Genomic DNA, 27,028 nt, shown 5'->3' on the forward strand with positions numbered 1-27,028 from the left:
TTTTGAATTGTCTTTTCTGGATTTGAGCAAAGATTTGATAGGAAAACCCAGCAACAAAAAGTTGTAGATTGTAGCTTCACTGTAATGTTGGGCCCAACACAAACTTAAATAGATTTATAACCCACCTCCATTAATATAACAGGTTCAGTACAAATACAGATGGTGCTGTCATATCTTCTTAAGTGAATTTAAAAACAAAAACCATAGGCATTGTTACTAAAATCCAAGTACCTTTTCCCCTTTTCTTTTTGCTGAAAAAAAATCCAGCAACAACAATGAAATGTAGAACAAACATAAAAATAGCCAAAAAAAGCTGGTTGACATCGTGGCAAATGGAATAATACAGCAATAAAAGCGAGTTTTGCAATGATCACTTAATAGACATTACTAAGGTGGATGCAATAAACTGATTTGGGGCAAAACTGTAGGAATATACATGGATGGATCACATGCTCACAACTTTTATAGTCTAAAATAGCCTTCCTCAACCTGACACCTTCCAAATGCTGTTAGGGCTCCAGTTCCCATGAGCTCTAGTCAGCCTGGTCAAAGGTTAGGCATGAATGGGGTTGCAGTCCACAATGTCGGAAGGTTATCAGCTTGGGGAACACTAGTCCCAAAAATAATAAATGGCTAAAGAACTCACCAGGCTAGATATACCATAGAAATAATAAAGATGAGCAAAACAAATGCACCAGCAGCTACACCATAAACCCAGGTCTTCAGCTTCCCATCTAAAAAGAATGAATGTTAGTCATCAGTCTGCAAGTTAGTACTCAACAAAAGGAAGTTTTAAAGCTTGTTTTAATAAAAAGGCTTTCACACAGGTACGGTTAGTGATATCGTTCCACATTGCATCTTGGATGCTGCATGAAATTGCTTATCTGACACAGCACCTTTCCTTGCAACATCAGTGTGCAATGTGTCAATACAAAAAGGGCCAGAGAGTGAAGAGCAAAACCTGCCCTGTTCATTCTGTGAACTCAAGGTGTAATCAAGGACTGATAAGATTCAGAACAAATACAGTATGTGCCGAGAGCCCAGAGAGGTGATATTACAGAACTCCCCCCCCCCCCAACTAGATTCCCATTAACACTATTGATCAAGCTACACAACACCTTCCCAGTCAGTGAATGTGTTTAGGAGCTGGCAGTCAGAGGGGCAACTTCTACTTCAACCCTGTGCCTGCTTATTCAATTTGAGTTTCATTCTGAAATCTAACACTTTTAGTTAAAGAACTATCAGTACAAGTGTATGAGTACACAAAGAACTAAAAAATAGATGCTGTGGTCTAAACCACTGAGCCTAGGGCTTGCCGACTGGAAGGTTGGCAGTTCGAATCCCCGCGACGGGATGAGCTCCCATTGCTTGGTTCCTGCTCCTGCCAACCTAGCAGTTTGAAAGCACATCAAAGTGCAAGTAGATAAATAGGTACCGCTCCAGTGGGAAGGTAAACGGTGTTTCTGTGCGCTGCTCTGGTTTCACCAGAAGCAGCTTAGTCATGCTGGCCACATGACCCAGAAAAACTGTCTGCGGACAAACGTCGGCTCCCTCGCCCACTAAAACGAGATGAGTGCCGCAACCCCAGAGTCGTTCGCGACTGGACTTTAACTGTCAGGGGTCCTTTACCTTTTTATGCCACTTCTTATTCATGCTGTTAACAGAGGGGATAAGGTGTTGGCTCTTCCTGCATTAAAATTGTGCAGAGGCCAGAAAAACCCACCGCGTTCTACAATAGCACTTAGCAGCACTAACTATGCATGTGAGACTTCACCTGGTCCAAAAGGCTGCAGGAACCAAGTCCTTCCTCGTCCTGATTGGGGATTGGATGGCTGCGTGGGGTTTACAGCTCGACTGGTTTTTACATCTCCCTTTCTGTCGTCCACTGTGGGGATGACTACCACCGGGATGAGAGTGCACTGCTCAAGTGTGCCGTCAGAAGACATTACTTCTGTGTACCCTTCTTCACACGCACACGTTCTGGTCTGCAGAGGAACAAGCGTTTTACACACAGTTGCAAATCCATGCATCGTTTTTCCCTCCAACGTCCTGAGACATAGATTCTCAAAGGGCCAAGCCCCCGCCATGTGCGAATGTGATAAGGAGACACCGGAGTCGCTCCAGCACATTATGTTCACTTGCCCCCTGTTCAATGTGCCACGGGCAAATTTGTTGGGATCAATCATACAGAAACTAGAGGGTACCCCACCAAAATTCCACCTTGCCCAAATCTTGCAGGATAAGGATACTCATATGACCCTGAAAGTGGCAAGGTTCCTGGTCGCTGTTCTTACCCAAAAGCGACGCTAAGGAGCACTACAAGCTAACTAAGGCGTAGTATGCCATTCTATCTTATAGTATTTTATTGTTATAGTGGTGTTTTAGCGGCTGTTTTCCCCATGTGCACAAGTTGTTATTTATGTGTCGTTTTTACCTGTATGGGCCTATGGCCGTAAATAAAAATTACTTACATGCATCGCTGAGCGCTACATGACGTGTCATGGAGCAATTTAAAAAGGGCCACTTTCTACCATGGAAAAGCTGTGGTGGCGGGAAGATTTGCCAGAGGCAGTGGGGAGAGGTTTAGCTATGTCCACCCAGCTTCCAAATATTGACCAACTAGCTCAAACATTATTTTTTATCTCCAAGAAGTATTGGGGTTCCCTTTTGAGATTTTGCTTGCAGCTAAGCATCTTAAGAACGCTGCAGTCCCCACAGTTCAATATCATGCACCAACATGTGACTGGAGCCACATGCTGGATGGGTGGCTTGTTATGACACAGTAGGACATACCTCACTACAGTAAGAATAGGGCTGGCTGCACGGTGGCTTACATGACCTGTCAACATCTGGCTGGCGCATCACTAAGCAGCCTCCTGCAGAACAAAACAAATCACATTTTGACACAACTGTGCCTCTGAACCAAGGAAGCTAATTGCTGCAGCTAGGAAAAGTGACATCCCATAATGGAAGAGGATGCTCTCCCACTCCTTCGCAGTTTCTCCGAGGAAGGACACAGCAATGGATGGATTTACTGGCATCGCTCTATGTCTCATTAATATGTCGGTGTGCCAGATGCCATTTTCTTCTTTACGGCTCACACAGGTAATTGGCTGTGTATGTGAAAATGTGCAGGGGATAACGGATGTTGAACTTTGAGAGGTAATTGTGTTCTTGGCAGGATGGCTTTAATGCTGCTAACAGTACTATTGTCAAGCATGATACATGGGAGAAAACATATTCACTACATGATGAACGTCCTTTGTCTTGATCTTCCAAACACCGAGCAAATTTGCAGCCCCCCCCCCAAGAAAGAAGGGGGTAGGTTACCATGCAACGTTTTGGAGAAACACCGTCTCCACTGTATAATTTGGCTTTGTTATACTAATTGCATAGACCCATGGGTGTAGCAAAGGGGTGCAGGGGGCAGCTTTCCCCCCTAAGTCCTCAAAAAGTATTGAAAAGCATTAAAAATAATTAACTGAGGCTCTGCACCTCCCTTCCCCGGCAGAAGCCTCCTCCCTGACAAAAGCCTGCCCCCCCCCATCGCAATGCCCTTTGGGGGGGGGATTTTTACCTGTGATCTCCCAAAAAAGCTCAACAACTTTAACTCCTAAAAAAAGCTCAGACCCCATCATCATGTTTTGTTTTGTTTTTTGTTTTACTTTCCATGCTTCTCTGAAATGTTCTTGTTTAGTGGAAGAGAGAATTATTATCTCTTAAGGCAGGCATAGGCAAACTCAGCCCTCCAGATGTTTTGAGACTACAATTCCCATCATCCCTGACCACTAGTCCTGTTAGCTAGGGATCATGGGAGTTGTAGCTGGAGGGCGGAGTTTGCCTATGCCTGTTTTAGGGCGAGACCTTTATACTTTATAGTGCTATGCAATCCTAAAGTAGGGGGGTGGGAGATCTGTTGTTGCTGTTGGACTCCAACTCAGGCCAGTCCCAGGCAGCAGGGCCGAGGATGAGAGATGGCTGGAAATGTAGTCCAGCAGCATTTGGGGGCTCACCTGTTCCCCATGCCCTTCCTTAAAGGCTGTTGCATGCATGGCAAGACAACATGCTCAAGACTAGAGTGAAACAAGTAACTGAAAACAAATATTTTGGTTCTCAAGAGATGATCTTTCTTGGTGATCTGCTCTTAATTCTCAGTAGCTAGAAGGTTATGAATGTGGCACAGTTATTGTTTTAAACCAAAGAAGCACACACAGGCTTTCATCATTGTTTTGAGCCAGGATCCTTGTTGCCATCGTTCAGTAGTACCCAGTTTGCCCGTTTCTTCCTCAAACAACTTCAGTAAAATGTAGCTGCCCACTCAATATAAGTTTGCTGCTGCATCCTGAAACAACCAAGTCCATGTACTGGTGAGAAACAATGATGAAGTCCCGACAATAACAGATGCAATTAGATGCAGTTAGGTAGCTGTATGTTAACCAAGGGATTAGCAGACAACCAAATCAGTCTTGCTAGCTGGCGAGTGAAATGGAATAAAGTCTGAATGTCCTGGCAATAAGATGCACATGCCTGTAAATGCCCTTATTGCAAAATGTCAGCCATCTGGGGGGCTACAGGACGAAAGAGCAGCTTCATCACCCGTTTCATTTTGAATTAACGTATCTGTAAAAATAATACTTGGATATAAGAAGGCCACTCGGAACCATTATGCTGTGATAGAAGTAGGACATGTGAGAAACACTGCTCTATAAGCAAATACAAATGTCAAAGAAGTGAACCGAGTGAGCTTCAAGATAGCACAAAGACATTCTGACACTGCTACAGAGAAGCATTACAGCATCAATGCCATGTTTTTAGGCCTAGACCTCTTACTTTCAGAAGAGTGCACATGTCTGTTGTTGTTTTTTTAAAAAAAAAAACCAGTGTAGAATGGCTATCCATGAGGTAATCCTAGCTTGGAATGGGGAAATAAAAAGCTTATGTGAATAGTGCTGTAATCCCCACCCCCACTGCTTTCAATAGGAAATCCTACTGTTTACTGTTGAATCGGGGAGGTTTTCTGCAGATCGTTCCAATTCAGCAGTGATCAGCAGGTTTTCCAGGGGAAAGCAGAGGGGCAAAAAAGAAACCTATTGAACCCGTGACTAGAAATCACAGGATAAACAAAAGTGTGGATGGGCCCTGAGTCTGGATATATATAGGCACATTGCTTATCCTAGATATATTTCTCCTCATTTTCGAAAAACCAGAGCCTTATGCAGATGTTGAGGCAAGTAGTCTTTCTAGTGGTGGCCCCTTGAAAAATGAGACTTCTGTCATAACAAGTGTGCTCTTTTGGCAGCCTCTTTTGTTGGGTGGGAGCTGCAAAAACATGTTATGTTCAGGTAGATCTCTGAGATGCAGCTGGTGAGTTGCTATTTCAAATGCTATTTCTTAGTTTGTGCCAATTGTTATGATTATATGCTTTTATATAAAAAAAGTTTTACATAGTAATTATAGGGTTATATCCAATGGCAACTTTCTCTTAGCAGAAAGCACTTCCACTCGCACAAGGTGGGATACCTGGTTTTTGCCAGTTTCCACTGCTCACTTCCCTGAAAAGTTGCTCCTAAGAGTTGCTATGTTACATGGAGAGCTGCTGTAGGTGTGTGTGGTGGTGGGGAACGAGCAAAACTCATGTTGTGTGAGTAGAAGTGCTTTTCTCCAAGGCAAACTTGACAGTGGGTACAAGCCATCATTTTTATTGCTGGAAACTGCTTTGAGGATAGCAGCTGAGAAGCCGTTTCTAAACCTTTGAAGACACAACCCAGCCAAAATGTAATCCCACCGACTTGAATGGGAAGCAGTTTTAGATGTGCTAATCTCTTCGAAATCAACAAGACATAGAAGTGCTTTAGACTTGGCTGAATTTTGACCTAACAAATATATAGAAGTGGTAGAAATCTGTTCCATGGGTGTGCTCTACCGCTCCCAATCCATATTATATCCAAAGCTAAAGGAGATAGTTTGCTATGGTTTGGCTTACAAAGAAACTAGCAATTCTCAGGAACCCAATGCAAAGCTAATAATCACAGGCTTTCATGAGTGCTCATTAACATTTCGTAAGAAACTTCAATGAGCTCTGAAGCACGTATATCAGTCTGATCGTAACAATCCTTTAATGACTCTTAAGTAACCTCTTGCAGCCTATCATGTCAATAATCTCTGGATTGATGTTGTGTAAGAATTTGCTAATTTCATAAGCAATCATAAACACTAATCACATGGTGTCTACCACTGACATTATTATTACTCACAGAAGCAACCCAAAGCAACTTACAACATTACAACAAATCAACGCCCCCCAAAGCCCCCACATAAATACAAATAAAAGTCAGGTGTTGCAGAACCTGTCCCATTAAAAGAGGACTCAAGTACTTTAGAGCCTTCGAATTAAGGGTCAAAATTCCAGGTTAAAAGGAAGGTTTTTGCCTGGTGTCAATCAAGCCCTGCTGGGGGGTCCCAACACAGCACCCCAATCTAGATCATGGCAAAGAGATATTTCTACTTTTTCTGAAAAAGATTGAGTGTGTTCAAGATTCTGAAAGGGGAAGAACACTTACCTGTAACATTCAATCCATCTGACCTTTGGCACCATACTGTTCGAGAAGATCCCTTCCATGGGCTGGCCATCCATTTGTATTCATAACACTGACCATCTGAATTGGAAACAGTAGCACAGTCAGAAATCCTCCATTTGGCTTGAGAGAAACATAGGGAACTGCTTTTTACAGAGTTGGACCATTGGTTCATCTAGCTCAGCATTATCCTCACAAGCAGTGAGGAATCCTTGGCCTAGTTCAGCCTGACAGCACCTACAAATGGCCCAGGAGGCCATTTCTAGAGAATTCCACCAACCTGGAATCATGTGACATGATTTGACATAACCTGTCAGGCAAGCATAGGTAGAACACTGGAGAAGTCTGCCCCCCCCCCCAAATAGCCTTTGCTAGCAAACCCCACCTTTTTCCCCCTTCTCGGTCAAGTGAAGGGGAAAGGAGAAAAACAGGCATGTTTTGCAAGCAAAGGCATCTCAGGGCACTTGGCAAAAGGAGGGAGTGAAGGCCGCTTCAAAGAGTGCTTTGCAAGTCTCCCCGTGTTTCTTGTTCAACTTCCAACGTTGAGTTTAAATGAAGACTTGCAAAGCCATGGGGAGGGTTTTGACTGGTGGACAGCCTGTCAGATTTGGCTGGTGAGGCTGATCCTGATAAAAAGGTTCCCCACCCCTGCTCTTAACCCAAGGAATCTCCCAACTCTGCTCCCTATGATTGTTAGCCTGAGCTGGAGACCTTCTGCATGCAGTGCATGCTCTACAGCTGAACATTGCTCCCTACCTCTCCATCTCAGGGCAGCAGAGTCAAAATCTCTATCCTATGTTATTGTTTCTGTAGAAACACATTGGTTCCCTGTTCTATTTTTTTCCTGCTCAATGGTGAGTTAACAGAGCACATATACAGTCATACCTCGGGTTGAAGTCGCTTCAGGTTAAGCCTTTTCGGGTTGTGCTCCGCGGTGACCCAGAAGTAACGGAGCATGTTACTTCCAGGTTTCGCCGCTTGCGCATGCGCAGACGCCCGAAATGACGTCATGCGAAAGCGCGTAAGCGGTGAATCGTGACCCGCACATGCACAAACACGTGGACGCAGGTTGCGTTCGCTTCAGGAACGGATCCCGTTTGCATCCAGAGGTACCACTGTACTTTAAAACTGGCACTCACTTGCCTATAGATTTTAACACTCACCATTACACTGTCTTGTTTCCAAAACTTGCTCTGGGCAAAGGTGTTGATTATCTAGGTCCTGAATGATCACTGCTCGAGATCGAACTTGTATTCCCCCAAAGCCAAGATCTTCGCCATTTACACAGGTCAACTGACAGAGGCTCCATTCTGCCCACTCCTTTAAGTAACAGTCACCTGCCCAATAATGCAAAAAGTATTAATGAAGAAGTTAATTAGCAAGAGGGATTTGCAACATTATGCCACAACCTTAGTGTTAAAGATTTGTATAGGATTACCGGTATTACCGGTTGCAAATAATGGATCTCCTGCCCCAGCATAGTTTTTAATAAACCTCACCCAAGCCCCAAAGTGATGTCACAAAAAGACTTGGTTGTTTGAACTGATAAACTGCTCATTGGTGTATCTGGTATTTCGGTATTCATGATCCGAAAGCAGCAAAGAATATACCGGTATATCACACCCAATGCTTTCTTACGGCTTCAAAGCCACACAAAACACAACATGTTAAGTGAACGTGGGTTTTCTGGAAAGTCAGCTTTGCCAATCGTGCCCTGTGTATGGAGGCCATAAAGTGAAAAAGGCATCTAGGCTTGCAAATGAGTTTGGAGCTTTAATTATTTTAGCAAAAGGACTATTAAAAATTCATGTTGCCTTACATTATGTTGACAACAAATAAAATCAACTCCATGTTTAACAGGATGCCTTAATGAAGGGGATTTTATTTGCTAACATTAAGGACTCGCGTAAAGAAATGAATTATTGAATAAACGATGTATGTATAATAGGAGGGCATGTAGTGTTCTTTGGAAACATTAACTAGAGTGCATCATTAACCCATCCCCAGAGGGCAGTTAATCTTTTCTTGGGTGAATTGTGGGGGCCATTCAAGCAAAGGTCACTTCCTCTACAAAATTATGAGTGAACAGCAACAACGTCTGCCCCCCCGCCCTCTATATTTTTAAAGATTATCTGTTAAAGAGCAATAAATTTGAGCTTGAAACATTGTAGCACTTGTTCTAATTTGCTGTTAGGATCCAGTACTGAGTTGACATTAGAGAGCAAGTTTTGTTAAAAACTTTATCTGAACCTACAGCCCTGCCCATAACCATTCTTTCAAATATTCTTACAAAGGCCCCAAGAAAGCATTTGATTCATAAGAGTGATCTTAGATTGGCTAATAGTGCCCATATGGCCAATGCAGGAAGCATCAACTCCATTATAATGGGATTCATTTGCCCTTAGTGATGTCAACATCTAGCAAAATCTTAGTTTATTTTTATATGTATACAAACATGTATACAAACATTGTATGCCTCTTTCCAACCCTAACAAGAGTGCCAAAGGCAGTTTACATCATCATTTTTTTGTCATCATTAAGGACAATAATGAACACAAAACCAGTTTAAACATTGTGGTGTCATGTGGGACCCCAGATTGGCCTAAATCGCTTGGGGATGAATGAAACAGAGGGACAAATAGCAGCAGCCAAAGGGCAAAACAGCAGTTGTGAGCAGTAATGAACAGCCATCAATGTGTAAGATTAAGGGCTTTTGGATGGGGGAATTACCTTCACCCAAATCAGCACCTGGTGGAAACTGAAGGACAACTAGGGAACAATTGTCTCAGAGCTATTAGTACAGGCTGTAATTGCTTCTGAACAATTACTTTTTAAAGGTGGGTGGGAAATCACATTAAATTGGAATAATTACAGGCTAAATCCATCTTAGGTGTTCTAGGCCCTGTGCTAGCATCAGGACCAAAAGTAAAGCTTGCTCCTTCTCTCCTTTGGCTCTGAAGCCATCACAGAGTATTTTGCCAAGTTGAAAGTAGGAGGAACTACGGGAAGGGAGTTCACCCTTGAGCCTAACCCACAGCACCAGGTGGCTGAGAGCTCACATCAGCCTGCTGCTCTCTAACACTGTCTCCTGACACTTGGAGCATGAGTACTGAATCCATGTGCAGCCTTTGGGCCCTGCTGAGTTTGGGGCCTGGGGTAAGCCAAGGGTTCTTCTTAAATGCAGGTTTTTCCAGCATACCTTTGGGTTTCCCTCTCTTATAAGGATCCAATCTTGCCTACTCCTTCTTGTCTGGGTTTCCAGTGCAACCACTCAAGGGGCTACATAATTTACCAGTAAGTAAATAATTAGTGTTACAACAATAGATCACATTCTTATGAAACTCTTGAGTGGGCAGATAACTCCTCTGACTTGCTGTAGCATACAGCAATGCAATGTGGGAAAGAACATAATCTTCTAGGGTTCAACAGACTCATCATTCATGCAAACACAGCTGGTCACCTGGGCAAGGAAGGGTACAGGTTTCCTCAAGCACCATTTTCTTATTGCCATCAACAACCGGCTCAATTTCCCCACAAAATTCTTCATCCACTATTTTCCCAGCATCATCACTGGATCCATCATAGACCACACAGGAAATGTTTCTGACTCTTGTCCCTTCTCCACACTGAGCATTCTGGAAGAAGGGAACCATAAAAAGGATTAAGTTGCAGGTGGAGAAATGCTCCTACTTCCTCACAAGGGTGTAGAGAATTCCACAAATGTTCAATGGGACTTCTCAGCTGGCAGGCGGCCCAAGTTTATCAATCCCATTTAGCTTGCCAAAGTTCATATGATTTGTGGTAGCCAAGGCTAGTGCTTCTGCCCTATCTTGTTTAGTTTTTGATCTCTTAGCATTCTGGCATCCCCTTAAGCTTAGCACAAAAGAGAACTGAGAGAAATCAAGCTGTGCATATTTTCTAATTTGATGGATGACGACAGGCATACTTTCTTAGTGAACAGGCAAACAAAAGTCTTATCATAATGTACTTACAGAATGTAAAATAACAGAAAGTCATTTTACTCAATCAACATTCAGTGGGTTTGTTAAGTTTACTTTTGAGTGTGGAATTTCCCTCTGGAATCATGTAGGCTTTCTGATTAGGCAAAACCCTAGATCTTTAAGATCTGTTGCCTTGAACCATGCTACTACAAATAGCTTTGCACCATGGTTGCACCATGCCAGAATGTGCTTGTGACTGTAGCTTTTTGTAAACTGCTTTGTGTGTTTTTCTTACACTCTAGTAGTATATACATTTGAAGAAATAAATAGAATAAAAATAAGTTTGTGCTCCTGCATTAAACTTTCCTTACACAAAGCAAACCAGCATGTCAGAGGTAAGACTCAGGTAGAATTTTTCCTCCTGACACAACAGCTGTGTAATGATGGGCAGATAGTAACTTTGCTTATTCAAACATGGATTCTGAAACGTTATAGTCCTCATGAGACGTTCTTCGCTAAACACTGGAAATTGAGTCACAAGAGTGAGACAGGCTGGTTTCCATTTCACTTAAAAAGTCTGAGGTAGTGCTCAGCTCACCTTTCAATACCTCATTAGAATGAAGTTTAGAGGTACTTAATAAACAATATAATAAGCCACATTTATTTGTGTGTGTGTATCTGAGGATGAGATGAAGGGAAAGGCTTCAAACTTTTGTTTTACCTCAACTTTGCATTCAGCCCACTGACTATACTGCCACCGATAACAGGGCTTTACTGGACATGGTTTGAACTGCTCCATTAGCGAAGGACAAGGTCTCCCGTCACCTTGGAAAGGTTGAATAATAGTTCTCCTACGTATCATCCTTCCTTCAAAACACAGAGAGAAGAAGAGAAGCAAGAATGTAACAATGACATTAGTCTTGTGCATCAAGGAGTCTAAGCCTCTGGCTTTCATTATTCAGGATCAGGGTTGATTTACTTAATCCAGACCTGGATCTGAAAGCAATAAGGAACAGGTTGTGAATGTGTATATAGTTTCAGCTCCCACCATGACTGACCATTGGCCTGGGGCTGATGGGAAATGGAGGTCAACAAGACGTGGAAGACCCCTTGACATCAACAGACACTAAGGAATGAGCGAAAGGAGATCTTGTGCCAAATCAATCTCCTGGGCGAATGAGAGAAATGCCAATTCTTAGCCAGAGGCCAATATAGGTTCTGTATTATAATTATAGGAATTGCACCTCATCCCAGTTTTCTCAGAACTGGATTTGAAGAAGTGGTGCCATGCCCAAAGAAAACAGCAAATAAGTTCACTTGCTATGAGCTAAATCAAGTCCCATTTCATGATTGGATCTGATCCCTCTAGGGATTTTATTATGTACACTCTTTTGTTAAGTTGTTTGTAGCTCTTATTCTAATAAATAAAGTAAATACATTTGGAGTAAGTATTAAGGGCTTAAACACTCTCTGCCTGAGGATGACAAACTTTGTTTACAACCACAGAAACACAGAATGTTTTAAGGGGGAATCAAAATATTGGTGTTTTGTATGCAGCAACATCTTCCTTCCAAAGTCAAAAGTTCCAAACCTAGGAGCATTTAATAAAGGTGATTCATTCACATTATCTATCGTTCTTTGGTTTAAATATTTGTTTAGTTTATAAATTCTTTGATACTCCCCCCCCCCAATAAAAATAGACGTCTACTAGTCTTACAAGAGAAAAAATACTTAGAAAGCAGAGGGAGGTTTGTTTATCCTCTTTGTCTTCCCAGACATTATTACGAACCAAGAATTTTCAAAGAAAACAGGATATTTCAACAAGACTTAAAAGGAAATTAAAGCAGTGTGGATTTAGCAGCCATTAATCTTCAGGCCAGCTAAGGCAGAGACGCTACCCAGGCGTGCTAGAGGACCCAGGCTCTATTTCCAAGGACTTGCGTTCCTTCATCCCTTTTGTGATCCTCTGGGTTGATTCTGTTCCTTTCTTCCTAAGGTATTACATTTCATTACGGAGACAGATGTCACTACAGCAGTAGCACAAGGACGAGTGTGAGAGAGACAATGTGTGTGTGTGACTTGCAGTAGCACTAAAAGGTTCATTGACCAGTGATGGCAATAAAGCCTTATTTCAGCATCTTGTTTCATCTGAACCAAAATGCACTGTGGTATTTGTCACTACAAGTAAACACCATACTAGGACTTCCATTCACGCCGTACTTTCTAGGTACTGGTCTGCACCTTAAAGATCCATGTCTGAACAGGGTTTTTGGGGGGTGGGTTTTGTTTTGTTGTTGTTGTTTTTGTTGTGGTGTTGTCCCCGGAAAAACCTGCATTTTACCTCTGAAATGGAGCAAAATGGCAGTCCATGGAAAACCTGACTGCCATTTGCTCCAATTCAGCAGTGAAACATGGATTTCCCCAGGGAAAGCGTTGGGACAAACAAACAAACAAGCAAACCACTCGGGCACAAAGCCCAGACCTTTGCCTAGGAACGCAACACAAAAGGAAGCCTGGATGAGCCCTTAGTTAAAAGGCATAATAGTGTTATAAAAAGAGAACGATTAGAATCATTATTTCAAAATAATAATAATACCTGTTGCCTCTTGTGCAGCTGTAAGACTACTTGGGTTACATTCTGTCCCCAGAGGAATGGAATTTTATACAAGCTTCCCTTGAGAGTCCACTGAGTGGCAGCAGAGCTATATTGGAAGCTAGCTATAATCCTCTGTCTCCTGCTGAGATGCTGAATAAGTCAAATGCCTCTAGCCATGAATGTAGTTAGTGCACGCAGTGTTGTGGTGTGATGCTCTTCCCAACACGGTAGCACAAAAGAAATGACTACAGTGGTACCTCGGGTTACATACGCTTCAGGTTACAGACTCCGCTAACCCAGAAATAGTACCTCGGGTTAAGGACTTTGCTTCAGGATGAGAACAAGAATCGCGCGGCGGCAGCGGGAGGCCCCATTAGCTAAAGTGGTGCTTCAGGTTAAGAACAGTTTCAGGTTAAGAACAGACCTCCGGAACGAATTAAGTACGTAACCAGAGGTACCACTGTATCTTGTGCATGTGGTGAGGGATGAAAATGTCATATAAGTGACCCCAAATATATACTGATAAACAGCAGATAGCTTAGTCAATAGAGCATGAGACACTTAATCTCAGCCATGTTGGGCAAAAGATTCCTGCATTGCAGGGGGGTTGGACTGGATGACCCTCGTGGTCCCAACTCCACAATGCTATGATTCTGTGATTTAGACTATCATACCTTGACTTGGAAAGCAAAGATATGAACAAACCTCTTTCTCCTACATGAAGTGACTTCACACCAGTTGAGTGACAAGCCAGGAAAATGCAGTCAACTATAGTTTCCTGTTATGCCTAGATTTGGAGACTATGCTTAATGGCTTCCAGGCAAGCCAGAAGATTAAGCCAAATTTAAACCATGGTTTAACATCCTGGCTTGCAAGGAAGCCATTAACCATCATTTCCCAGTTTGGAGATAATACAGTGGTACCTTGGTTTACAACCATAATCAGTTCCGGAGGTCCAGTTGTAAACCAAAACAGGTTGTAACCCAAGGTGCGCTTTTGCTATTGGGGCCTCCCCCCCCCCCAAATGGGTTGTAATAAAAAAAATGGGTTGTAATCCAAAAAAAGGGACACACACTTCCGGGTTTGACGTGGTTGTAATCCAAAGCAGTTGCAAACCAAGGTACCACTGTAGTTTACTGCAGATTCCTGCTTGTTTCCCCTGCTTTCATGAAGCGAGAAACAGAACAAAAGTATGCCGCACAAGAGGCTTGTTCAAATTAGGATGGACAAGATATGATAGTCCACATGTGGCCAATGTCTACCACGTTGTGGTTGCCATTGGCTGTATGTTTTCATCATTGCAGAGTTTCAACTATTTCGAACTAGTTTCAGATCCTGGTTAAATGTAACCCTGGTTACTGTTAACCATGATTAAGGATGGTGCCAACCAACAGCTTAAGTGGGGAGGAGGAATTTGCTCTAGGGAGGAAAATAGCTACATGGAAAGAGTACAGGCAGGCTCTTGGTTTGTTAAACCAGGTTCTAGAGGAAACTCCGTAACATTTGAATCACCTACTAAGGTTTCTCACCTTACACATATTTGTAAAATTGTTCAACACAACTTAATTCTAAGCGCAAACAGAACTTTGTGTTTATGTCAATACATCCCATGATTTTCTGGAATCTACAACCTGAAAAGAGATGCATTTATAACAATCTATTGATGCTAACTGTATTTGTAGAAAAGCAGCCCAACACCTTTGGGAGCTTCTCAGGGGCTAAAATTGTTTTATGTTTGCTCTGATCTGCCAGTCACAAATATAGTCCCCTGCAATAGTTTCATGCAGAGTTTTGCCATCTCTCATTTCCATTATCTAAGTCAGAAATGGATTTTGACAATCCTGATCCTCTTAGCACAAGCGTGGCATAAGGGAAGCTTGCAGGCAGGCAAAGCAAACCTCCCTAACCCTACAAATCTCTTTATCCAAAGAATTTCCCCTTCTGTTTCTCAGTGGCTGGTATGAGCTGGAAGCTCATGTTTTAAGACGTTTAAGCATCAAAGAGAATCTCCCAAACTTACCGGCTAGGCCACAAGCCTGAGAGCACTCAGACCACGGAGACCAGTCCGACAGCTGGCAGTTCACAGGGCATTCTACCACACAAGATGTATTCATGTGCCAGGTCTTTTCCAAGCCAAGCTAAGAAAAAAAAGAAAAAAAGAATGATTCTACTATCAGTAAGTCATCGTGCAAGATAGTCATGCCACTGGATAACAGCTGAATTGAAGGTGACCGCTCCTTTGAATAGAAGTTAATAATTATGAAGACAAAAGAGAGAAATCAACTACATAAATGTATTAGTCAGTAAATGCTTGTTCAGAATTGCAGCAATTCATATAAGAACCTAAACATGTTCCAAATCATTGAATAAGATATAGACAAACAAGTGGGTTGGTCAGGGAGTCTTTTCCACTGGGCCCCTGATCTCCTGCCCTTTCCCTCCTTTTTTGAGTAGTACATGATGGCTTCCCCTCTCCTGGGCCTACATTTTCAACTATACATAGAAGAAACTAGTACACACAGTTTTTATGCAAATTTGTGTCACTGAGCTGCATCCAAAAGTCTCTTAAGGACCTAGAAACGTCCCTGAAAACGACACCTTAAACATAATTTTGTTACTGTCTCAATATCCAGAATTGAGGATCAGTGAAGGAACATCATTTTAAGTGGTATATTGTCTGAAATTTAGCACAGCTGTTAGAAGCTATCAGCTACATTGTGCAGCTATAATATAGGCATTTAACATCTATCTACCCATCAGTATAAGACGTGTGCCTGCACATTCTGAGCTGAACAGTTGCAGCATCATTAACAACCACAAATGAGGCTGGAGACCTCTCTTCTGTTCTGCAAATGGCATCACTTGTTATTTCGCTTCTGAAATCTCTAAATAGGAAAGCTACAACAGTAGCTTCAAACTCTATACACACAGACAGCTCTACACACTGACTTACCCTAAGAAATATTTGTGCTATGCTAGTGTTTCCACAGCCAACCTGTATTGTGTGGGACATCACGTGTAAATGTGCAGAAATGCTTTTCCATCACCAACATACATGATTCTGGGAAATCTGACTGAGCCAGATTTTCAGATGAATGTGCTAATGCTAAACAAATTCCCAAACCTTACTCAGCTTAAACCCTGAACTTGCAGAAAGCCAGCATTCATTCCTAGCACTTGGCTATTAAGTAGAAGGTCTGAGGTGGCTGTAGACATAGCCCCCTAAACAGCAATAGAACAAAGTATAAGGAAGACAGAGACTAAACTGATGTGCATTCCCAAATCTAAAATCAAGGCCCAGTTCTTACAGCCAGCAGTTGTTTTTTCTCAATTGTGGGCGAGAGCTCACATGACTGAATGTTACTCCTTCCTCCCAAAGTCTGCATGTTGAAAACCAGATACCAGGTTGCAGGCTGTCTTCACATGCAATGCTAAAATGTTTTAATGTTTCAATATTTGAATGTTGTATTTTAATTTTGTTTTTAAGCTGTAATCATTCAACACTATCCTCCCCCATAGACTGGTGTCCAAGCTAGAGGCGATTGGACTCTCCAACTCCACCTGTCTCTGGGTTTTGGACTTTTTGTCAGAACGTTCTCAGAGGGTTAGAGTAGGGTCACATATGTCCACAGCCCTTAGCCTTAACACCGGCTCACCACAGGGTTGTGTGTTGAGTCCCCTGCTCTATACTCTCTATACGTATGATTGTACAGCCATTTATTCCAGCAACAAAATCATCAAGTTTGCTGATGACACTACGGTGGTGGGGCTCATTTCAGGAGGGGATGAGTCCGCCTATCGGGACGAGGTGGAGCGGCTTTGTGCTTGGTGTGGAGAGAACAATCTGGCTCTTAATACGACTAAGACCAAGGAATTGGTGGTGGATTACAGAAAAAAAAAGGCGGACATTCAGCCCTTGTATATCAACGGGGAACGGGTGGAGAGGGTGGCGGAATTCAGGTTTTTGGGAGTGACTATCGATCAGGGCATGACTTGGAGCGCAAATACCACTGCTCTGGTGAAGAAGGCCCAGCAGAGAATTTATTTCCTCAGACTTTTAAAGAAGAACAATCTGAGTGAGAGACTGCTGGTGTCCTTCTACCGAGGCTCCATAGAGAGCATTCTCACATACTGTATTTGTGCCTGGTTCTCCAGCTGTACAGCTAGGAAGAGGAAGGTGCTCCAGAAGGTCATAACCACAGCCCAAAGGATTATTGGTCATCCCCTCCCATCTTTGGAAGAACTGTACGGTTCCCGCTGTCTTAGGAAAGCAAACAATATCCTGCAGGATGCATCTCACCCGGGACACAGTCTGTTTGTACTACTGCCTTCTGGCAGGAGATACAGAAACATCAAGTCAAGGACAAATAGACTGAAAAATAGTTTCTATCCAAGAGCTGTGGCCTTCTTAAATGCAGTAACTCGATAGTGTGACCTGGGAGTTTGATGGGTGTGGGTGTGGGTGTGGCTGGAATGTGGTTTGTTTGGTTGTTGTTGTTGTGTTGCTTTTGTTGTTTTTAAGGGATGGCATCCAATTTCGTTGCACTTGTGCAATGTTGCACTTGTGTAATGACAATAAAGAATCTATCTATCTATCTATCTATCTAACTTGTTTTTATTATTGCTTATAAGCCGCTCTGAGCCCGGCCTTGGCTGGGGAGGGCAGGGTATAAATAAAAAATTATTATTATTATTATTATTATTAATAATAATAATAATAATAATAATAAAAAAAATATGGGTTAGTGCTATGAGCTCTGTGAGCTTCAGGACTGCACACTCCCCTCCTCCTCTCTCTTCCGGAGTGGCCATGAGGGGAACAGAAGTTCCCACTTCTGTTTCTGATCAGCCTCGGTTTAGTGTTATATTCAAACCCTAATCTTAACTATGATTTACTAAAGAAAGTCATCTTCATAAACCATGGTTTAATGCAAACACTTTAGTAAACCAGTTCAAACTAACCATAGGTTTGGATGCAACAATATGCTGTGGTTAGTAAAAAAACAACAACCAAAAAACCAAAACAGAAGCAAAGATTTCTGAATTCCTAGGGTGAACTAGGAGGAGGAGGGCAAGGCACGTAGGTCCAACTGTCACACAACCTCACCCTTTAACACTAGACACAGATGCCTGAAATCCTCATTTTTATGTACACAGATTTGTTTGTTTGTATGGAGGACAACAATGTGTATTAGGTGATTTTGGTATACTAATTAACACCTACAAACCATTGTCTCCATTTAAGCCCAAATGTATAGAAGCGAACTTCTTGTTAAGCTCCTATGCAGCAGGTTCATGCTAGTCTCCAGTATGGCAATCGCCAAGTCAACAGAAGAATGCCCTGGTAGATTGAAATGTTCTCTCACTGATTTCTGAATGTTTTCAGGGTTAGTGCAATCATTCACAGGACGCAAAGGTTTCTACCTAAGGGAGGTTGCCCCCCCAAAAAGTCACTTCATAGTGTGAAAGATGATAGTCTACCCTAAGATCTGTGTAAATGTCTGGGATTTAACAAGTTATCTCTGCCTAAGCTCAGCAGGAATTGCATCTCAGGTGGGTTACTTTTTTAAAAAGCGAAGCTTACCTGCTGATAGCCTGTTTGTGAGACAGGCACAGAATGGCAGAGAGAAAGCTTAGTTTAAACTCTTCTGATGTAGGTAAATGAGCAACAATAAGCTTCTGGGTATTTGAACAGCATGGAGTCTGTCCTGAATTTAAATAATTTGAATTTCAAAAACCTCAAGGAACTGGCAAGGAAAGTTTTGTGATGTGTTAATTTTGGAACCCAGCAGAGATCTACTAGTGTTCCGGCTGTTCTTTGAGATTTTGTGATAAGCAACAATACACACTGAAAATATGCTGGGGGGGGGGGCAGTGGGAATTAATTAAGCCAGGGAGCAATAAGGATGTTGGAGTAGCTTACTTAGCAGACTGGTGGAGACTTTCTGAGATAATCAAGGATGCATTAAGACAATGACAGTTTATGCACAAGAGTGTATATTGCAGTGAACATGGGTACCTAGGCAGGATCTAGGGCTTTTTTTTTAATTCTAAAAAAATCTACAGCGGATAGTAGTCAGGTTTTACTCAGAGTAGACCCATTGAGATCAATGTCCCTGATTGTTCTCTTGAGATTTTATCAAGCTGATATATCAACTACATTTTACTTGAGGTTTGTTCTGCTACAGGGATAAGGCACCTCTGGCCCACAATCCAATCTTAGCCCACCAGAGGGCTCTAGTTTTGTCTGTGAGGCCACCTCCTCCTGTCAATCAGCTGGTGCCACTATGTGATGTCAGCTGATGGGGTTCAGTTCTGCTAGGCACTGGCTGGGGTCCTTGAGTAGCGGGCCATGGTGGAGATGGTGGGGCTTTCAAGCCTCCCGCCAGTGCCACACTCTGCACAACGACCACCTGTAACTTACTCATTTATTATAGCCTTATATCCTGCTCTAACCTGAGGCCTTAAGGCAGCCAACACCAGTTATAAATGAAACAGATCCGTCTATGTCCCTTGCTTACATACAGTATAGTATAGTATAAGCAGGACAGAAAAATGGATCCAGCAAAGAAGGAATGTGGAGGCAGAGAAAGCAGGACGTTAAAATATTGATCATATATGACAGTTTGAAGGGGGAGGCAGTTTAGAAGGGGAGATTCAGCCCCACATGAACAGGTGTAAAGACTCTTCTGACTTCCTGCTGAATTAAATCCGCCATTGCTTATTGTTTCGGGAAAGGTATTCATGCTTCTCTAATGTCCATGTCAAGAGACACACTTCATATCATGTCTCATTAAGTAAGCAATATAAAATAATACAAGAGAGCCAGGTTTTGTCGTGAGACGTATGTACAGCCACACACAAACACACAGCTCTCATTAACGTCAATAGGAAATACTGGCAAACATCCAAAGGAACTTTCCCCGCTGCACCTAATACTTTAAAATGCAAATAGACCCAACCACGTTTGCAATGTGCATAAGAGTAAAGTGGTTTATGTGCAAGTATATCTTCCATAAAGAAGGAAGCATTTACTTTCCCCAAACTAGTATTCAATAGATTTACAATATATCAGCACTGAATGAGTTGAGATAGTGAGTGCAAATCTCACTTTGTCCTTAACAAACTTTAGAGCTTTTGCTGTCCTATTTATAGTGACTGAAAGTCAGCCTAGTGCTATTTTGATAGACTTGGAGATGTATTATAATGTTGCTGCTGCGTTGCCACTGCCTGTTCATAAAACTACAGATTCTCAAGTCTTAAGGAAAAAAGACACCATCTGCCAAACGCTGCTTCACACAGGACCTAAATGGAGCTACCGTATTTTTCGCTCTATAAGACGCATCTGACCATAAGACGCACCTAGTTTTTAGAGGAGGAAAACAAGGAACAAGAAAGCAACGCAAAGCCTCTTGAGGCTTTGCGTAACTAAGAGGGTCACACCGATCCCTCTTGCTCTTCTGGCTTCAGCAATAGCTGCGCAGCCTGTATTCGCTCCATAAGACGCACACACATTTCCCCTTACTTTTTAGGAGGGGGAAAGTGTGTCGTATAGAGCCAAAAATAAGGTAATTCACACTCTTTACTTGTGAGTAAGCACATTGTTCCTTTCTGGGGCCTGTCTTGACTTATTCCTGTGTCTTAGTGATCATAATGTCCATCCATTCTGATTTGTTGTTCACCCACCTATTTTGCTGTTTAGTTGTGCCTAACTGCAGAAACATTCTGGGATTACTAGATTTTCTTGTTATCTACTGACAAGCTAGTGGGATGCAAAACCAACCATGATTCAAAACTACAGTGTCATCTGTACAGAGAAGGCATTGAATAGCTGGCATGTGAAACTGTTACATTGAGGAGAGATGGAGAACTTGTGAAGCCTTGCAGATGTAGTTAGGTGCCAGCTCCCATCAGCCCCAGCCACCATGGACAATGATCAGGAATAATGGCAGCTGGAATCTAGCAACATCTGGGAGGTCACAGGTTCTCCACCCCAGTTTAACCGTTCCCTAGGTGAGGGTTAATTTTTCAAGCAGCCTTATTTACAAGCCATGATTGTTTGTTAATGCTGCAGGCTTCCCCAATATTATTGAAGAGGTTCCTTGACTTACAAACCTGGCTCTGAAAAGCTGGCACTAACCCTAGATACAAGAAGAAATGAAGAGAAAGAAAGAACACCCTGAACGAAAATGATGTTGGCAGATGTCCAAAGCACTACAAAGGAACCACTTCAAATTAAAATGGTGATTACCATCCTGATTAAGATTTATGATACTTCTTCACCTTGATTGCTTATTGTTCCCAAACCATTACTTTCAGGAGCTAAAAAAAAAAGTGTGGTCACACACTTATGCAAACAGGAAATTAAGCGACAAAACCACTGATTATGGCACAGGCTCATTTCAGGGGTACTTAACAGTCCTCAAATAACACTGAGAAGCATCTGCCAGAGTGTAGATCCATGCAGCTCTGTGCCAATTGACTCCATGTCAGAATGAATGCACTTAGAGATGATGGGGATTATTTGCAGGACCAGAAAAAGGAAGAGGAAAAGAAAGACCCACCCACCTTTTCACAGTACTTCAGGTCAACCGACTTGCCATCGCTGCGAACACAATCAAGCATCCTTGTTTTGATCCCGTTACCACAGACAGCTTTCTCACTTAGCTGGCAGGTGCTCCAGTCTAGAGGTAACAAAGGGGTAGGGTGCGTTGAATAGAGGAGGAAACCATTGAGAAAGAAAATGTATTTCTCACTACACCAGAGTGAACTTACAGTAAAATGCAGTAGTGGCCTGTGCAGCAGGACAAAGATACAGAACCAGCCTTGCAACACTGGCATCGCTGCACAGCCTGTTACTGCTAAAATGTCACCTCTCACTAATGTTTCATTCAATTCCATTTTCCAAAGTCCAATAACCAGCAGCAGGCCTCTTGTACAGCCTCCTAGGAAACTGCAGCCAACAACAGCCCAGTGGAATCCAGTGCATGCTTACTGGATGTCCCACTGAGTTCAATGAGGCTTATTCCCAAGTAGGTGTGCAAAAGATTGCAGAGGAAAATTGCAATCCTCTAGATGTTTTTCACTGTGGCGTTTACTGGTCTTGTGAACGTGCATAGGATTTCAGTGCAAATGATGTTTCTGGATCGAAAAGATCAGCAATTCAAAGAAGACAAAAAAGCTTGCATCGTATACTAATAGCAAACACAGTTAGTGCCTGAAAACTGGAACTTGCGCCAACAAAATGGCACCATCCATGCACAACGGGAAGGGCTTGGAAGAACCCCACAGCCTAATGAGGACTGAGCATGCTCAGTAGCCACAGAATGCTAGCTCAGTATTGGAGCAGGCATGGGAGACAATGGAATGGAATGTAGCAGCTGGCTGGCTGGAACCCTGAAGAGGAACACTCCACACTGCAACATCTTGTTGCAGTTCCTACTTGTCATCTTAACTAAGACCAGTACCTGTCACATTGTAATCATAGTGGAAGCAGTTTTTGTTCAGGCTGCAGGGTTCTGTCTCCACAGCAGCAGGGCAGGGCTTTCCTCCTTGAGGTTGCCTCACGACTTCCGCTGTTCGTTCCCTCACACTGCTTCCATTACACGGCTGAGAAAGGAGAGGACACATCCTTTTACTTTGATACACGTAATACACTGGCGCAACTTTGTTTTATTTTATATGTTTGGTTTTCTTTAAAATAGGCCATCCTTCTGTTTCCCAAGCACCACTCCGGGTGGCTTACAGTGATTTCGAATCAGAATACAAATAAAAAACATATAGCCAGGGTGAAACAATTAACAATACTTAAAATGAGCAACATGGAAAACACGCAACCTTAAAAATCCATTCAAAAGCAACCACGGGTATAAAAAGAAGTGGCCTCTAGAGACCAAGCTTTGCAGGGGAAAACTTATGGGATAAAAACATATTTAAGGTAAGGTAAAGGGACCCCTGACCATTAGGTCCAGTCGTGACCGACTCTGGGGTCGCAGCGCTCATCTCGCTTTATTGGCCGAGGGAGCCGGCGTACAGCTTCCGGGTCATGAGGCCAGCATGACTAAGCCGCTTCTGGCGAACCAGAGCAGAGCACGGAAATGCTGTTTACCTTCCCGCCGGAGCAGTACCTATTTATCTACTTGCACTTTGATGTGCTTTTGAACTGCTAGGTTGGCAGGAGCAGGGACCAAGCAACGGGAGCTCACCCCGTCGCAGGGATTCGAACTACCAACCTTCTGATCGGCAAGTCCTAGGCTCTGTGGTTTAACCCACAGCGCCACATATTTACCAGCTGACAAACGACAGCCAGATAGGCACTGAGTCAGGCTGAACAAGAAAATTCCGAAATGCTTAAATGCTAGCTTTCTTTTCTCTCTCTCTCTTCAGTAGCATATGACTTACCAAGGAACACCGAGACCACTGGCCCCATTCAGACATGACACAATCCTCCGGGCATGGCAATGTGCACTTTCTAGCACCAATGGGCATCTCTTCTTGGTCACACAGGTAGTCTTCAACCGTGTCCGAAGGACCATCCATGGTGTTCTGCATGCATCTGGAAAAACAAAGCCCATGCCTAAATATACATGTAGATTATTATTTTTTAATAGGCTGCCAATGTACAGTAGCATTGATTTTTAAGTATACGTTATAAAGCAAAGCCAATAGACACAGGACTTTGCAGATTGAGGGAAACATGCAGGGGTCCTGCTCCAAGGAACACATAATCTAGAGCAGTGGTAGCCAACATAAAGCCCTCCAGATAACCATCTACAGCTCCAATAATCCCTGGCCACAGGCCTTGCTGGCTAGGGCTGATGGGAAATGTTGCCCAGGAACCTCTGGAGGACATCACATTGGCTAAGGTTAAAGGTAAAGGGACCCCTGACCATTAGGTCCAGTCGTGACCGACTCTGGGGTTGCGGTGCTCATCTCGCTCTATAGACCGAGGGAACCGGCGTTTCTCCACAGACAGCTTCCGGGTCATGTGGCCAGCATGACTAAGCCGCTTCTGGTGAACCAGAGCAGTGCACGGAGACGCCGTTTACCTTCCAGCCAGAGTGGTACCTATTTATCTACTTGCACTTTGATGTGCTTTCGAACTGCTAGGTTGGCAGGAGCAGGGACCGAGCAATGGGAGCTCACCCCGTTGCAGGGATTCAAACCGCCAACCTTATGATCGGCAAGTCCTAGGCTCTGTGGTTTAACCCACAGCGCCACCCGCGTCCCTTGGCTAAGGGTAGGACTGTGTAAATGTGCACAAATGCAGCTGCCCATATTTAGGTTACTTGCTGGCAGGGATAAGCTATGGAGTGACCCTGGATCCTGCAGCATCAATGCAAAGGTAGCCTTGGTTCTCTTCATCCACAGGACTTCCTTCTTTAAAGCAATTTGAACCTTACTTTGCACATGCCCAGTTGGTTTACTAATCTACACTTTGGCAGAAGGGAAACTCCACTGCATTCTGACCCCTACAGCCAGCTTATTTGAGGGTTAAGATTGCTTTGCTAATTACTATACTTCACTACTTCCTTTATATGCCTATGGCTAAATAAATCCTGACACCAACATCAGATTAGGTGGTTAATGCCCTGTTTCAGATTTCATTTTGCATAGCCTGTTACTTATGTTTTCCTGCTATGGTGAATACTAGTAGCAGTGCTCCCCCCCCCCCCCCCCGGAGGTACTCAAGGGTATACAGTACTGGCACCCTTTTTTGGTTACTTACTGTAACAACTTCATGGTGAGTACCAGCACCTATTTTTCAAGGGGGGGGGGAGCATTGACCAGTAGTAATTATATTAATTATATCTAGGAGTTATTTCTACATCAAGGATCATCATCCAGTTTTCTTAAATTCAGCTTGGTGAAATAAACCAAAATTTCTGGGGTGGGGAAGGAAAAGTAATCGTAATGCAATGTGCAAATACACATCTGAAATATGACTAAGTTTGAGTCTCACACCAGAAGGGGCAGTATACTGAAATGCCTTCAAATCCTGGCTGTACTCACATGCCAATATTGTCAACTCTTTCAACTGCTGTTTATCCCATCATTTCAAGCTGTCAAGATTCAAATCAGAGCATCTTTACAATGAGGTGGTCATACTGTGAACACAGGGCTTGGAGACCCTCTGCCTGCACAAAATGACTTGATGAAATTTAGCATTTAACATTTAGGAAGCGAGGGTGTTTCTGGATTTTAATTCTACTGGACTGAGATTTCAGTATTTGGAATGAATAATAGACTTCCCCCTGCCTCACATTTGGCTCTGATGATACATACACGATCTATTATCTTTCTAGGTTACTATACTCCCTGCTTTAACATGGGGTAGAGCAGGGCTATAGGGAGAACAAATTATCTGTAGGAAAAGGAGTATCTATCATAGTTACTATTGCCAATTTCTTCTAGTGGAAATTTGAAAGCTAGAAAGATGGCATTCCCCAAATAAATCTTTCGTAGCTTCAAAGTGAGCCTCTGTTTTGAACATAACCTTGTGAAACTTGACAGCAGAATAATATACCTGTGGCAGATGAAAATGAACATTTGGCACTTCACAGCAAATGTTCCCAACAATAAAGCGCTCATTAGGGCGCTTGTCATTGAGTCTCTTGTCATACCAGATCATAATTGGACACCTATCATACTGAGCCACCATGATTCCAAAGGCACGCTGCAAAGCTCTGAAATTGTGCATGAAACAGGAATGAAAACACAGCAACGCCCCCCTCCCCAAACCACCTACGCTAAGCCAAGTGGAAGTAAACTCCACTGGAAACAATGGTAACTTTTTGTGCCAAGAAAGAATGGGTAAAGACAAAAGGAAAGCCAAGTAAGAGATATGCTTTCCTTCTGCACACTAGTTTTTATACTGTCTTTCAATAAATAAATTCTCAGGGCTGTTTATGTTAGGGTTGCCATACGTCTGGAATTTTCCGGACATAGCCAGTATTCAGCTCCCTTAAACAGCTTCAAGGCAAAAATCACTGAAATGTCTGGAACAATCCGGACATATAGCAACCCATATTGGTAGTGTAGTTTTTGGTATTTTGGTCATTAAAAATGGATCAAAAGCTTACTTTTTGAAATACTGTACCGTAGTACATAAAAAGAAAAACAATGATTCAAACAATCATAAAAATATGAGAACTAAAGGGCAGCAGCAATTTTTTAACACTCAGGTTTAAAAATTAGGACTAATTAAATTAAATTTGTATAAACTGGGTTTCAGTTTGTCAGCAACATCGCTAGTGTCATTCACCTGAGTTGTTGTACCTTGGGCTTGCCAAGTTTACAAAAAAACGAAACTTTCCCACCCCTTTCATGATTATACAATGGCATCTGAAAATCTAAAATAAATATTTTTGTTTTGAATAAAGGGAAAAAAGTAAGACTAACATTGTTATGACTTTTGCTATACTGTACAGTGCAATTAAATATTAGGAAGTGCCTGAGGCTGGAACCCCAGAGAACAAAGGGGTTGTGTCAGTGGCATCTACAATGTCAATCTACAGAGAGATGGGCATAGAATAGGGAAGGGGACACAGTTATTAGTATGGCACATACCAGAAAGGGTGTGTGGTGCAGGGGTGAAAATCATCATGAACTATTTGACACATACATAAAAATTGGGTGGAGCAAAAGAGCTTCAGGCTGTCAGCAAGCAACAATCCATGGCTATCTATGGAGTTCTGACTTGTACAGTGGTACCTCGGGTTACATACGCTTCAGGTTACAGACTCCGCTAACCCAGAAATAGTACCTCGGGTTAAGAACTTTGCCTCAGGATGTGAACAGAAATCGTGCTCCGGTGGCATGGTGGCAGCAGGAGGCCCCATTAGCTAAAGTGGTTCTTCAGGTTAAGAACAGTTTCAGGTTAAGAACAGACCTCCGGAACGAATTAAGTACTTAAC

At 42.7% G+C, this 27,028-nt stretch overlaps 1 protein-coding gene across 5 annotated transcripts in view; it reads right to left on the reverse strand.

Moving 5' to 3' along the window:
* THSD7A (thrombospondin type 1 domain containing 7A) overlaps positions 1–27,028 on the reverse strand; it is a 265,935-nt gene that overhangs the window by 3,960 nt on the left and 234,947 nt on the right. For 2 of the 5 annotated variants that reach the window (XM_083705189.1, XM_083705190.1), the window contains 11 exons: positions 23,514–23,667; positions 22,580–22,721; positions 21,681–21,796; positions 15,133–15,250; positions 11,238–11,383; positions 10,036–10,210; positions 7,739–7,912; positions 6,561–6,656; positions 2,794–2,876; positions 1,775–1,985; positions 647–734 (listed from right to left, as the gene is read on the reverse strand). In XM_083705189.1, coding sequence (XP_083561315.1) covers positions 647–734; positions 1,775–1,985; positions 2,794–2,876; positions 6,561–6,656; positions 7,739–7,912; positions 10,036–10,210; positions 11,238–11,383; positions 15,133–15,250; positions 21,681–21,796; positions 22,580–22,721; positions 23,514–23,667 — 1,503 coding nt within the window. Of the gene's footprint in view, positions 1–646; positions 735–1,774; positions 1,986–2,793; positions 2,877–4,000; positions 4,621–6,560; positions 6,657–7,738; positions 7,913–10,035; positions 10,211–11,237; positions 11,384–15,132; positions 15,251–21,680; positions 21,797–22,579; positions 22,722–23,513; positions 23,668–27,028 lie in introns of those variants that run through there. The other 3 variants (XM_083705193.1, XM_083705192.1, XM_083705191.1) reach the window with 2 other exon arrangements.

This window comes from Podarcis gaigeae, assembly GCF_964106915.1.
Source record: "Podarcis gaigeae genome assembly, chromosome: 12".
NCBI lineage: Eukaryota > Metazoa > Chordata > Lepidosauria > Squamata > Lacertidae > Podarcis > Podarcis gaigeae.